The 15,243-nt window shown below is 37.8% G+C and overlaps 1 protein-coding gene and 1 pseudogene across 1 annotated transcript; both read left to right on the top strand.

Annotated features, from left to right (window-relative positions):
* The first annotated feature begins 1,342 nt into the window (after positions 1-1,342).
* LOC148851212 (putative calcium-binding protein CML25 pseudogene) lies at positions 1,343-1,714 on the top strand (annotated as a pseudogene).
* Positions 1,715-5,778: 4,064 nt separating this feature from the next.
* LOC148851213 (calmodulin-like protein 12) lies at positions 5,779-13,093 on the top strand. Its single transcript, XM_088945669.1, has 6 exons — positions 5,779-5,919; positions 6,812-6,994; positions 8,563-8,640; positions 8,722-8,895; positions 9,777-9,944; positions 12,845-13,093. Exons 1-6 carry the CDS (start codon positions 5,779-5,781, stop codon positions 13,091-13,093), a joined length of 993 nt encoding a protein of 330 aa, XP_088801795.1.
* Positions 13,094-15,243: the final 2,150 nt, after the last annotated feature.

Consider the following 15,243-nt stretch of genomic DNA (forward strand, 5'->3'; position numbering starts at 1 on the left):
AGATTTTCATTTTGAATAGGTTTAATCTCTATTTTAGTCAATAAATATGATGTAATTATAACACTAATTAATGCAATCTTTCTAACTTTCCTTATCATCAATCATAGTATTAGAGCCAAAAGTCTGAATCTAGAGGCCTCACACCATGCTTCCAATGTCTCTGGCGGGAGGCAAGAATCATAGCCACTCATTGGGTCCCCGCTGTCTATTGTTTCATTTAGACTTCCATTCATATCTCTTTTTTATATCCAATTCTAGTTTAACTTTTACTTAGGTTCGATAATGGAGAAGTTGGGAAACCCGGCGATGGAAGAAGAGTTGTAGAAAATGGCGAAGGTGGTTGATTTAGACGACAATGGGTTTATTGATTTAAACAAATTTATTGATGTGAAAATGAACAACGTTGATTCGGAAAAGGTTGTAGAGGATCTGAGACACACATCTATGATATTTAACGTAGATGCGAATGGATCCATATCACTAGAAGAGTTGGAGGAGGTACTCAGAAGTCTGGGGGACGATAAATGTTTGATCGCAGACAATAAGAAGATCATTCGTGTGGTTGATTCCGATGGAGATGGGTTGTTAAGTTTTGAAGAGTTCAAGAGTATGATGATGGACACGTGCTCTTCTGGTTCGTCCTCTTTAATAACATCATCACTTCAAACATTATTGAAGACATCATCAATCCTGAACTCATAAATAGTACTTGATTAGGTTGCCAAAGTTCTAAACGTAGGGTACCTACCTCCCTTCCAACGTCTCGAGCTCGTGCATCCCTTCACTGAGCACTTGTCATACTCTATAAGAACCTTTCCAATACGGTCCTAACTTACCTAGATTGGTCTCAAGCACCATAACTTTCTAAAGTCCAAGATTGTCAACTCGGAAAAGGGTTCTTAATAAATATAATTTGCTATGTTATGATAAGGGTGATTAAGAGTTCTTAATAAAATATAATTTGCTATGTTATGATAGACTTTGAAATGGATTAAGATAGACTACATAGAATGTAAGAGTTTGAGTTTGAATAGGTTTGATATCTGTTTCAATCTATAAATATGATATAATTATAACACTCATTAATGCAATTTTTCAAACTTTCCTTGTCTTCTATCATGGTATGAGAGCCAAAGGTTTGAATCTAGAGACCTCCCACTGTGCTTCCTATGTCTCTAGCGGGTGGACAGAATCGTAGCCACCCGCCGGGTCCTCGCTATTTCTTGTTTAATTTAGATTTCCATTCATATCTCTTTTTTATAACCAATTCTAGTTTAGCTTTTACTTGGGTTCGATAAAAGAGAACTTGATAAACACGGCAAAGGAAGAAGAGTTGTAGAAGATGGCGAAGGTGGTTCATTTGGACGGCAATTGGTTTATTGATTTAAACAAGTTTATTGACTTGAACATGAATTGGGTTCATTCGGAAAAGGTTGTAGACGATCCGAGACACGCGTCTATAGTATTTAACGTAGATGGGAATGGATCCATATCACTAGAAGAGTTGGAGGTACTCAGATGTTTGGGGGATGATAAGTGTTTGATTGCAGACTATAAGAAGAGCATTCGTGGGGTTGATTCCGATGGAGATGGGTTCGTAAGTTTTGAAGAGTTCAAGAGTATGATGATGGACATGCACCCTCCTGGTTCGTCCTCTCCAATAACATCATCACTTCAAACATTATTTAGGACATCATCAATACCAAACTCATAAATAGTACTTTCATTGGTTGCCAACGTTCTAGGCACGACGTACCAACCTCTCTTCCAACGTCTCAAGCTCGTGCATCCCTTCACCGAGCACTTGCCATACTCTATAAGGACCTTCCCAATTCGGTCCCAACTTACCTAGATCGGTCTCAAGCATCATAACCTTCTAAAAACCAAGATTGTCAACTCGGAAGTAGCATCTCTTGACTTGGGCATTATAATACCAGGTTACTAGCTTTTGGTAAGCCGTAGTAGTTCGGATATATGTATGGGCTGTTATGATAAGGGTTATTAACAATTCTTAATCACAGAGAATTTGTTATGTTATGATAGATTTTGAGATGGATTAAGATAAACTACAAACAGTCCTACATAGAGTCTAAGAGTTTGAGTTTGAATAAGTTTGATATCTGTTTCAATCTATAAATATGATGTAATTAAAACACACATTAATGCAAAATTTCAAACTTTCCTTGTCTTCAATCATGGTATGAGAGCCAAAGGTTTCAATCTAGAGGCATCCCACCGTGCTTCCTATGTCTCTAGCATGTTACCAGAATCGTAGCCAACCACCGAGTCCTCATTGTTTTTTGTTTAATTTAGATTTCCATTCATTTCTCTTTTTTATAGCCAATTCTAGTTTTGCTTTTACTTGGATTCGATAATGGAGAACTAGGGAAATCCGGCGATGGAAGAAGAGTTGTAGAAAATGGCGAAGGTGGTTGATTTGGACAGCAATTGGTTTATTGATTTAAACAATTTATTGACTTGAACACGAATAGAGTTCATTCAGAAAAGATTGTAGAGGATCCAAGACACGTGTCTATGATATTTAACATAGATGGGAACGGGTCCATATAACTAGAAGAATTGGAGGAGATACTCATAAGTCTAGGGGACGATAAGTATTTGATCGCAGACTATAAGAAGATCATTCGTGGGGTTGATTCCGATGGAAATGGGTTGGTAAATTTTGAAGAGTTCAAGACTATGATGATAGACGCGCACTCTCATTGTTCGTCCTCTCCAATAACATTATCATTCCAAACATTATTTAAGACATCATCAATCCCGAACTCATAAATAATATATTCTTAGGTTGCCAACGTTCTAGGCGCGGGGTACCTACCTCCCTTCCAACGTCTCGAGCTCGTGCGTCCCTTCACCGAGCATTTGTCATACTTTATAAAGACCTTCCCAATTCGGTCCCAACTTACCTAAATCGGTCTCAATCACCATAAGTTTCTAAATTCCAAAATTGTCAACTCGGAAGTAGCATCTCTGGCCTCGGGCATTATAATACCAGGCTACTAGCATTTCTTAAGCCGCAGTCCGAATATATGTATGGGTTGTTATAATAAGGGTTATTAACAGTTCTTAATCAGATAGAATTTGTTATGGTGGAATAGAGTTTGAGATGGATTAAGATTGACAACAAACAATCCTACATAGAGTCAAAGAATTTTAGTTTGAATAGGTTTGATATCTGTTTCAATCTATAATTCTGATGTAATTAAAACACTCATTAATGCAAATTTTCAAACTTTCCTTGTTTTTTATCATGGTATGAGAGCAAAAGGTTTGAATCTAGAGGCCTCCTACCGTGCTTCCTATGTCTCTAACAGGTGGTCGGAATAGTATCCACCCACCGAGTCCTCACTATTTCTTGTTTAATTTAGATTTCCATTCATATCTCTTTTTTATAACCAAATGTAGTTTAGCATTTACTTGGGTTCGATAATGGAGAACTTGGGAAACACAGCGATGGAGAAGAGTTGTAGAAGATGGCGAAGGTGGTTGATTTGGACGGCAATTGGTTTATTGATTTAAAGAAATTTATGGACTTGAACACAAATAGGGTTCATTGGAAAAGGATGTACAGGATCCGAGACACGCGTCTATGATATTTAACGTAGATGGGAACGGGTCCATATCACTAGAAGAGTTGGAAGAGGTGCTCAGAAATCTAGGGGACGATAAGTGTTTGATCATAAACTATAACAGAGCATTCATGGAGTTGATTCTGATGGAGATGGGTTGGTAAGTTTTGAAGAGTTCAAGAGTATGATGATGGACACGTGCCCTCCTGGTCGTCCTCTCAAATAACATCATCATTTCAAACATTATATAGGACATCATCAATCCCGAAATCATAAATAGTACTTTCATTGGTTGCCAAAGTTCTGGGCGCGGGGTACTTACCTCCCTTTCAACGTCTCGAACTCGTGCATCCCTTCACCAAGCATTTGTCAAACTCTATAAAGACTTCCAAATTCGGTCACAAATTTACCTAGATTGGTCACAAGCACCATAACTTTCAAAAGTCCAAGATTGTCAACTCGAAAATAGCATCTCTTGACCCGGGCATTATAATACCAGGCTACTAGCTTTTCCTAAGCCGCAGTCCGAATATATGTATGGGCTGTTATTATAAGGATTATTAGCAGTTCTTAATCATATAGAATTTGTTATGTTATAATAGATTTTGAGATGGATTAAGATAAACTACAAACAGTCCTACATAGAGTCTAAGAGCTTTAGTTTGAATAGGTTTGATATCTGTTTCAATATATAAATATGATGTAATTAAAACACTCATTAATGCAAATTTTCAAACTTTCCTTGTCTTCTATCATGGTATGAGAGTCAAAGGCTTGAATCTAGAGGCCCCCTACTGTGCTTCCAATGTCTCTAGTAGGTGGCCGGAATCGTAATCACTCGCCGAGTCCTTGCTATTTCTTCTTTAATTTTGATTTCCATTCATATCTCTTTTTTATATCCAATTCTAGTTTAGCTTTTACTTGGATTCGATAATGGAGAACTTGGGAAACCCGGCGATAGAAGAAGAGTTGTACAAGATGGCGAAAGTGGTTGATTTGGACGGAAATTGGTTTATTGATTTAAACAAGTTTATTGACTTGAGCACGAATAGGGTTCATTCAGAAAACATTGTAGAAGATCCGAGACACAAATCTATGATATTTAATGTATATGGGAACGGGTCCATATCAATAGAAGAGTTAGAAGAGGTACTCTGAAATCTAGGGGACGATAAATGTTTGATCGTAGACTATAAGAAAATCATTCATGGAATTGATTCCGATGGAGATGGGTTGGTAAGTTTTGAAGAGTTAAAGAGTATGATGATGGACACGTGCCCTCCTTGTTCATCATCTCCAATAACATCATCACTTCAAACATTATTTAAGACATCATCAATCCCGAACTCATAAATAGTACTTTCATTGGTTGCCAACATTCTATGCGCGAGGTAACTACCTCTTTTCCAACGTCTAGAACTCGTGTATCTTTTCACCGAGCACTTGCCATATTCTATAAGGACCTTCCCAATTTGGTCCCAATTTACCTAGATCGGCCTCAAGCATCATAATTTTCTAAAATCCAAGATTGTCAACTCGGAAGTAGCGTCTCTTGACTCGAGCATTATAATACCAGGCTACGAGCTTTTGGTAAACCGCAGTCCGGATATATGTATGGGCTGTTATGATAAGGGTTATTAGCAGTTCTTAATCAGATAGAATTTGTTATGTTAATATAGATTTTGAGATGAATTAAGATAGGCTACAAACAGTCCTACATAGAGTCTAAGAGTTTGAGTTTGTATAAATCGATATCTGTTTCAATCTATAAATATGATATAATTAAAACACTCATTAATGCAAATTTTCAAACTTTCCTTGTCTTCTATCAAGGTATGAGAGCCAAAGGTTTGAATCTGGAGGCCTCCTACCGTGCTCCCTATGTCTCTAGCAGGTGGTGGGAATAGTAACCACCCGCTGAGTCCTCGCTATTTCTTGTTTAATTTAGATTTCCATTCATATCTCTTTTTTCTGGCCAATTCTAGTTTAACTTTTACTTGGGTTAGATAATGGAGAACTTGGGAAACCCTGCGATGGAAGTTTATTGATTTAAACAATAAACTTTTTTCTGGCCAATTCTAGTTTAACTTTTCTGGCCAATTGATTTATTGATTTAAACAAGTTTATTGACTTGTACACGAAATGGGATCATTTAGAAAATGTTGTAAAGAATTCGAGACACGCGTCTATGATATTTAACGTAGATGGAAACGGGTCCATATCACTAGAAGATTTGGAGGAGGTACTTAGAAATCTGGCGGACGATAAGTGTTTGATCGCAAACTATAAGAAGATCATTCGTGGGGTTGATTCCGATGGAGATGGATTGGTAAGTTTTGAAGAGTTCAAGAATATGGTGATGGACATGCACTCTCTTGGTTCATTCTTTCCAATAACATCATCATTTCAAATATTATTTAGGACATCATCAATCCCGAACTTATAAATAGTACTTTCATTGGTTGTCAGCGTTCTATGTGCGAAGTACCTACCTATATTCCAACGTCTCGAGCTCATGTGTCCCTTCACCGAGCACTTGTCGTACTCTCTGAGGACTTTCCCAATTTGGTCCCAACTTACCTAGATCGGTGTCAACAACCATAACTTTCTAAAGTCCAATATTCTCAATTCGGAAATAGTGTCTCCTGACTCGGGCATTATAATACCAGGCTACTATCTTTTGTTAATTCGTTGTCCGGATATATGTATAGGCTGTTATGATAAGGGTTATTAACAGTTGTTAATCACATAGAATTCGTTATGTTAGGATAGATTTTGAGATGGATTAAGATAGACTACAAATAGGCCTACATAAAGTCTAAGAATTTTAGTTTGAATAGGTTTGATATCTGTTTCAATCTATAATTCTGATGTAATTAAAACACTCATTAATGCAAATTTTCAAACTTTCCTTGTTTTCTATCATGGTACGAGAGCAAAAGGTTTGAATCTTGAGGCCTCCTACCGTGCTTCCTATGTCTCTAGCAGTTGGTCGGAATAGTAACCACCCACCGAGTCCTCACTATTTCTTGTTTAATTTAGATTTCCATTCATATCTCTTTTTTATAACCAAATGTAGTTTAGCATTTACTTGTGTTCGATAATGGAGAACTTGGGAAACCCAACGATGGAGAAGAGTTGTAGAAGATGGCGAAGGTGGTTGATTTGGACGGCAATTGGTTTATTGATTTAAAGAAATTTATTGACTTGAACACATATAGGGTTCATTGGAAAAGGATGTACAGGATCCGAGACACGCGTCTATGATATTTAACGTAGATGGGAACGGGTCCATATCACTAGATGATTTGGAGGAGGTATTCAGAAATCTGGGGGACGATAAGTGTTTCATCGCAGATTATAAGAAGATCATTTGTGGGGTTGATTCCGATGGAGATGGGTTGGTAAGTTTTGAAAAGTTCAAGAGTATGATGATGGACACGCGTTCTCCTGGTTCGTTCTCTCCAATAACATCATCACTTCAAACATTATTTAAGACATCATCAATCCCGAACTCATAAATAGTACTTTCACTGGTTGCCAACGTTCTAGGTGCGAGGTAGCTACATGTCTTCCAACGTCTCGAGCTCGTGCATCTTTTCACTGAGCACTTGCTACAAACAGTCCTACATAGAGTCTAAGAGTTTTAGTTTTATTAGGTTTGATATCTGTTTCAATATATAAATATGTAATTAAAAAACTCATTAATGCAAATTTTCAAACTTTCCTTGTCTTCTATCATGGTATGAGAGCCAAAGGATTGAATCTAGAGGCCACCTACCGTGCTTCCAATGTCTCTAGCTGGTGGCCGGAATCGTAACCACCCGCCGGGTCCTCGCTATTTCTTGTTAAATTTTGATTTCCATTCATATCTCTTTTTTATATCCAATTCTAGTTTAGCTTTTACTTGGGTTCGATAATGGAGAACTTGGGAAACCCGATGATGGAAGAAGAGTTGTAGAAGATGGCGAAGGTGGTTGATTTGGACGGAAGTTGGTTTATTGATTTAAACAAGTTTATTGACTTGAACACGAATAGGGTTCATTTGGAAAAGGTTGTAGAGGATCCGAGACATGCGTCTATGATATTTAACATAGATGGGAACGAGTCAATATCAATAGAAGAGTTGGAAGAGGTACTCTGAAATCTAGGGGACGATAAATGTTTGATCGTAGACTATAAGAAAATCATTCATGGAATTGATTCCGATGGAGATGGGTTGGTAAGTTTTGAAGAGTTAAAGAGTATGATGATGGACACGCGCCCTCCTTGTTCATCATCTCCAATAACATCATCACTTCAAACATTATTTAAGACATCATCAATCCCGAACTCATAAATAGTACTTTCATTGGTTGCCAATATTCTAGGCGCGAGGTAACTACCTCTTTTCCAACATCTCGAGCTCGTGTATCTTTTCACCGAGCACTTGCCATATTCTATAAGAAACCTTCCCAATTTGGTCCCAATTTACCTAGATCGGCCTCAAGCATCATAATTTTCTAAAATCCAAGATTGTCAACTCGGAAGTAGCGTCTCTTGACTCGGGCATTATAATACCAGGCTATTAGCTTTTGGTAAACCGCAGTCCGGATATATGTATGGGCTGTTATGATAAGGGTTATTAGCAGTTCTTAATCAGATAGAATTTGTTATGTTAATATAGATTTTGAGATGAATTAAGATAGGCTACAAACAGTCCTACATAGAGTCTAAGAGTTTGAGTTTGTATAAGTTGATATCTGTTTCAATCTATAAATATGATGTAATTAAAACACTCATTAATGCAAATTTTCAAACTTTCCTTGTCTTCTATCAAGGTATGAGAGCCAAAGGTTTGAATCTGGAGGCCTCCTACCGTGCTCCCTATGTCTCTAGCAGGTGGTGGGAATAGTAACCACCCGTTGAGTCCTCGCTATTTCTTGTTTAATTTAGATTTCCATTCATATCTCTTTTTTCTGGCCAATTCTAGTTTAACTTTTACTTGGGTTCGATAATGGAGAACTTGGGTAACCCTGCGATGGAAGAAGAGTTGTATAAAATGGCGAAGGTGATTGATTTGGACGGCAATTGGTTTATTGATTTAAAAAAGTTTATTGACTTGAACACGAATTTGGTTCATTCTGAAAAGGTTGTAGAGGATCCGAGACACGCGTCTATGATATTTAACGTAGATGGGAACGGGTCCATATCACTTGAAGAGTTGGAGGAGATACTCAGAAATCTGGGGGACTATAATAAGATCATTCGTGGGGTTGATTCCGATGGAGATGGGTTGATAAGTTTTGAAGAGTTCAAGAATATGGTGATGGACACGCGCCTTCCTAGTTCATTTTCTCCAATAACATCATCACTTCCAACATTATTCAGGACATCATCAATCCCGAACTCATAAATAGTACTTTCATTGGTTGCAAACATTCTAAGTGTGAGATACCTACATGTCTTCCAACGTCTAGAGCTCGTGCGTCCCTTCACCGAGCACTTGTCGTACTCTCTAAGGACCTTCCCAATTCGGTCCCAACTTACCTAGATCAGTGTCAACCACCATAACTTTCTAAAGTCCAAAATTCTCAATTCGGAAATAGTGTCTCTTGACTCGGGCGTTGAAATACCAGGCTACTATCTTTTGGTAATCCGCAGTCCGGATATATGTATGGGGTGTTATGATAAAGGTTATTAGCAGTTCTTAATCACATAGAATTCGTTATGTTAGGATAGATTTTCAAATGGATTAAGATAGACTACAAACGGTCCTGCATAGAGTCTAAGAGTTTTAGTTGAATAGGTTTGATATCTGTTTGAATCTATAAATTTGATGTAATTAAAACACTCATTAATGCAAACTTTCAAACTTTCCTTGTCTTCTATCATGGTATGAGAGCCAAAGGTTTGAATCCAGAGGCCTATTACCATGCTTCCTATGTCTCTAGCAAGGGAACGGAATCGAAAACACCCGTCGAGTCCTTGCTATTTCTTGTTTAATTTTCATTTTCATTCATATCTCTTTTTTATAGCCAATTCTAGTTTTGTTTTTACTTGGGTTCGATAATGGAGAACTTGAGAAACCCGGCGATGGAAGAAGAGTTATAGAAGATGGCGAAGGTGGTTGATTTGGACGGCAATTGGTTTATTAATTTAAACAAGTTTATTGACTTGAACACGAATAAGGTTCATTCGGAAAAGGTTGTAGAGGATCCAAGACACGCGTCTATGATATTTAACGTAGATGGGAATGGGTCCATATCACTAGAAGAGTTGGAAGAGGTACTCAGAAATTTAGGGGACGATAAGTGTTTGATCGCAGGCTATAATAAGATCATTCGTGGAGTTGATTCCGATGGAGATGGGTTGGTAAGTTTTGAAGAGTTCAAAAAGTATGATGATGGACACGCGCCCTCCTGGTTGTCCTCTCCAATAACATCATCACTTCAAACATTATTTAGGACATCATCAATCTCGGACTCATAAATAGTACTTTCATTGGTTGCCAACATTCTAGGCGCGAGGTACCTACCTCTCTTCCAACGTTTCGAGCTCGTGCATCCCTTCACCGAGCACTTTCCATACTCTATAAAGACCTTCGCAATTTGGTCCCAATTTACCTAAATCGGTCTCAAACATCATAACTTTCTAAAATCCAAAATTGTCAACTCGGAAGTAGCGTCTCTTGACTCGGGCATTATAATACCAGGCTACTAGCTTTTGGTATGCCGCTGTCCTGATATATGTATGGGCTGTTATGATAAGGGCTATTAGCAGTTCTTAATCAGATAGAATTTGTTATGTTAGGATAGATTTTGAGATGGATTAAGATAGGCTACAAACAGTCCTACATAGAGTCTAAGAGTTTGAGTTTGAATAAGTTTGATATCTGTTTCAATCTATAAATATGATGTAATTAAAACACTCATTAATGCAAATTTTCAAACTTTCCTTGTCTTCTATCATGGTATGAGAGCCAAAGGTTTGAATCTAGAGGCCTCCTACCATGCTTCCTATGTCTCTAGCAGGTGGTCGGAATAGTGGCCACCTGTCGAGTCCTCGCTATTTCTTGTTTAATTTAGATTTCCATCAATATCTCTTTTTTTATAGCCAATTATAGTTTAGCTTTTACTTGGGTTCGATAATGGAGAATTTGGGAAACCCGACGATGGAAGAAGAGTTGTAGAAGATGGCGAAGGTGGTTTATTTGGACGGCAATTGGTTTATTGATTTAAATAAATTTATTGGCTTGAACATGAATTGGGTTCATTCGAAAAAGGTTGTAGAGCACCCGAGACACGAGTCTATGATATTTAACGTAGATGGGAACGGGTTCATATCACTAGAAGAGTTGGAGGAGGTACTCAGAAATCTGGGGACGATAAATGTTTGATCACAGATTATAAGAAAATCATTCGTGGGGTTGATTGCGATGGAGATGGGTTGGTAAGTTTTGAAGAGTTCAAATGTATGATGATGGACACGCGCACTCCTGGTTTGTCCTCTCCAATATCAGCATCACCTCAAACATTATTTAGGACATCATCAATCCCGAACTCATAAATAGTATTTTCATTGGTTGCCAACGTTCTAGGCACGAGTTACCTACCTCTATTCCAACGTCTCGAGCTCGTGCATCCCTTCACCGAACACTTTCCATACTGTATAAGGACCTTCCCAATTCGGTCCCAACTTACATAAATCGGTTTCAAACATCATAACTTTCTAAAATACAAGATTGTCAACTCGGAAGTAGCGTCACTTCATTCGGGCATTATAATACCAGGCTACTAGTCTTTTTGTAAACCGCAGTCCGAATATATGTATGGGCTGTTATGATAAGGGTTATTAGCAGTTCTTACATAGATATAATTTGTTATGTTACGATAGATTTTGAGATGGATTAAGATAGGCTACAAACAGTCCTACATAGAGTCTAAGAGTTTGAGTTTGAATAAGTTTGATATCTGTTTCAATCTATATATATGATGTAATTAAAACACTCGTTATTGCAAATTTTACTTTCCTTGTCTTCTATCATGGTATGAGAGCCAAAGGTTTGAATCTAGAGGCCTCCTACCATGCTTCCTATGTCTCTAGCAGGTGGTCGGAATATTAACCACCCGCCAAATCCTCGCTATTTCTTGTTTAATTTAGATTTCCATTCATATCTCTTTTTTATAGGCAATTCTAGTTTAGCTTTTACTTGGGTTCAATAATGGAGAACTTGGGAAACCTGGCGATGGAAGAAGAGTTGTAGAAGATGATGAAAGTGGTTGATTTGCACGGAAGTTGGTTTATTGATTTAAACAAGTTTATTAACTTGAACATGAATAGGGTTCATTCGGAAAAGGTTGTACAGGATCTGAGATACGCGTATATGGTATTTAACGTAGATGGGAACGGGTCCATATCACTAGAAGAGTTGGAAGAGGTGCTCAGAAATCTAGGGGACGATAAGTGTTTGATCATAAACTATAACAGAGCATTCATGGAGTTGATTCCGATGGAGATGGGTTGGTAAGTTTTGAAGAGTTCAAGAGTATGATGATGGACACGTGCCCTCCTGGTCGTCCTCTCCAATAACATCATCATTTCAAACATTATTTAGGACATCATCAATCCCGAACTCATAAATAGTACTTTCATTGGTTGCCAAAGTTCTGGGCGCGGGGTACTTACCTCCCTTTCAACGTCTCGAACTCGTGCATCCCTTCACCAAACATTTGTCAAACTCTACAAAGACTTCCAAATTCGGTCACAAATTTACCTAGATTGGTCACAAGCACCATAACTTTCTAAATACCAAGATTGTCAACTCGGAAATAGCATCTCTTGACTCGGGCATTATAATACCAGGCTACTAGCTTTTCCTAAGCCGCAGTCCGGATATATGTATGGGTTGTTATTATAAGGATTATTAGCAGTTCTTAATCATATAGAATTTGTTATGTTATAATAGATTTTGAGATGGATTAAGATAAACTACAAACAGTCCTACATAGAGTCTAAGAGCTTTAGTTTGAATAGGTTTGATATCTGTTTCAATATATAAATATGATGTAATTAAAACACTCATTAATGCAAATTTTCAAACTTTCCTTGTCTTCTATCATGGTATGAGAGTCAAAGGCTTGAATCTAGAGGCCCCCTACTGTGCTTCCAATGTCTCTAGTAGGTGGCCGGAATCGTAATCACTCGTCGGGTCCTTGCTATTTCTTCTTTAATTTTGATTTCCATTCATATCTCTTTTTTATATCCAATTCTAGTTTAGCTTTTACTTGGATTCGATAATGGAGAACTTGGGAAACCCGGCGATAGAAGAAGAATTGTACAAGATGGCGAAAGTGGTTGATTTGGACGGAAATTGGTATATTGATTTAAACAAGTTTATTGACTTGAGCACGGATAGGGTTCATTCGGAAAACATTGTAGAAGATCCGAGACACGCGTCTATGATATTTAATGTAGATGGGAACGGGTCCATATCAATAGAAGAGTTGGAAGAGGTACTCTGAAATCTAGGGGACGATAAATGTTTGATCGTAGACTATAAGAAAATCATTCATGGAATTGATTCCGATGGAGATGGGTTGGTAAGTTTTGAAGAGTTAAAGAGTATGATGATGGACACGCGCCCTCCTTGTTCATCATCTCCAATAACATCATCACTTCAAACATTATTTAAGACATCATCAATCCCGAACTCATAAATAGTACTTTCATTGGTTGCCAATATTCTAGGCGCGAGGTAACTACCTCTTTTCCAACGTCTCGAGCTCGTGTATCTTTTCACCGAGCACTTGCCATATACTAGTACTCAGAGATCTTGGGGACTATAATAAGATCATTCGTGTGGTTGATTACGATGGAGATGGGTTGATAAGTTTTGAATAGTTCAAGAATATGGTGATGGATACGCGCCTTCCTAGTTCATTTTCTCCAATAACATCATCACTTCCAACATTATTCAGGACATCATCAATCCCGAACTCATAAATAGTACTTTCATTGGTTGCAAACATTCTAAGTGTGAGATACCTACATGTCTTCCAACGTCTCAAGCTCGTGCGTCCCTTCACCGAGCACTTGTCGTACTCTCTAAGGACCTTCCCAATTCGGTCCCAACTTACCTAGATCAGTGTCAACCACCATAACTTTCTAAAGTCCAAAATTCTCAATTCGGAAATAGTGTCTCCTGACTCGGGCATTGAAATACCAGGCTATTATCTTTTGGTAATCCGCAGTCCGGATATATATATGGGCTGTTATGATAAAGGTTATTAGCAGTTCTTAATCACATAGAATTCTTTATGTTAGGATAGATTTTCAAATGGATTAAGATAGACTACAAACGGTCCTGCATAGAGTCTAAGAGCTTTAGTTGAATAGGTTTGATATCTGTTTGAATCTATAAATTTGATGTAATTAAAACACTCATTATTGCAAAATTTCAAACTTTCCTTGTCTTCTATCATGGTATGAGAGCCAAAGGTTTGAATCCAAAGGCCTATTACCATGCTTCCTATGTCTCTAGCAAGTGAACGGAATCGAAAACACCCGTCGAGTCCTTGCTATTTCTTGTTTAATTTTCATTTTCATTCATATCTCTTTTTTATAGCCAATTCTAGTTTTGTTTTTACTTGGGTTCGATAATGGAGAACTTGAGAAACCCGGCGATAAATGAAGAGTTATAGAAGATGGCGAAGGTGGTTAATTTGGACGGCAATTGGTTTATTAATTTAAACAAGTTTATTGACTTGAACACGAATAAGGTTCATTCGGAAAAGGTTGTAGAGGATCCGAGACACGCGTCTATGATATTTAACGTAGATGGGAATGGGTCCATATCACTAGAAGAGTTGGAAGAGGTACTAAGAAATTTAGGGGACAATAAGTGTTTGATCGCAGACAATAATAAGATCATTCGTGGAGTTGATTCCGATGGAGATGGGTTGGTAAGTTTTGAAGAGTTCAAAAAGTATGATGATGGACATGCGCCCTCCTGGTTGTCCTCTCCAATAACATCATCACTTCAAACATTATTTAGGACATCATCAATCCCGGACTCATAAATAGTACTTTCATTGGTTGCCAACATTCTAGGCGCGAGGTACCTACATCTCTTCCAACATTTCGAGCTCGTGCATCCCTTCACCGAGCACTTTCCATACTCTATAAATACCTTCGCAATTTGGTCCAATTTACCTAAATCGGTCTCAAACATCATAACTTTCTAAAATCCAAAATTGTCAATTCGGAAGTAGCGTCTCTTGACTCGGGCATTATAATACCAGGCTACTAGCTTTTGGTATGCCGCAGTCCTGATATATGTATGGGCTGTTATGATAAGGGCTTTTAACAGTTCTTAATCAGATAGAATTTGTTATGTTAGGAGAGATTTTGACATGGATTAAGATAGGCTACAAACAGTCCTACATAGAGTCTAAGAGTTTGAGTTTGAATAAGTTTGATATCTGTTTCAATCTATAAATATGATGTAATTAAAACACTCATTAATGCAAATTTTCAAACTTTCCTTGTCTTCTATCATGGTATGAGAGCCAAAGGTTTGAATCTAGAGGCCTCATACCATGCTTCCTATGTCTCTAGCAAGTGGTCGGAATAGTAGCCTCCTGTCGAGTCCTCGCTATTTCTTGTTTAATTT

Source organism: Nelumbo lutea, chromosome 5 (assembly GCF_056320005.1).
Source record: "Nelumbo lutea isolate HS-2025 chromosome 5, American lotus-T2T, whole genome shotgun sequence".
NCBI lineage: Eukaryota > Viridiplantae > Streptophyta > Magnoliopsida > Proteales > Nelumbonaceae > Nelumbo > Nelumbo lutea.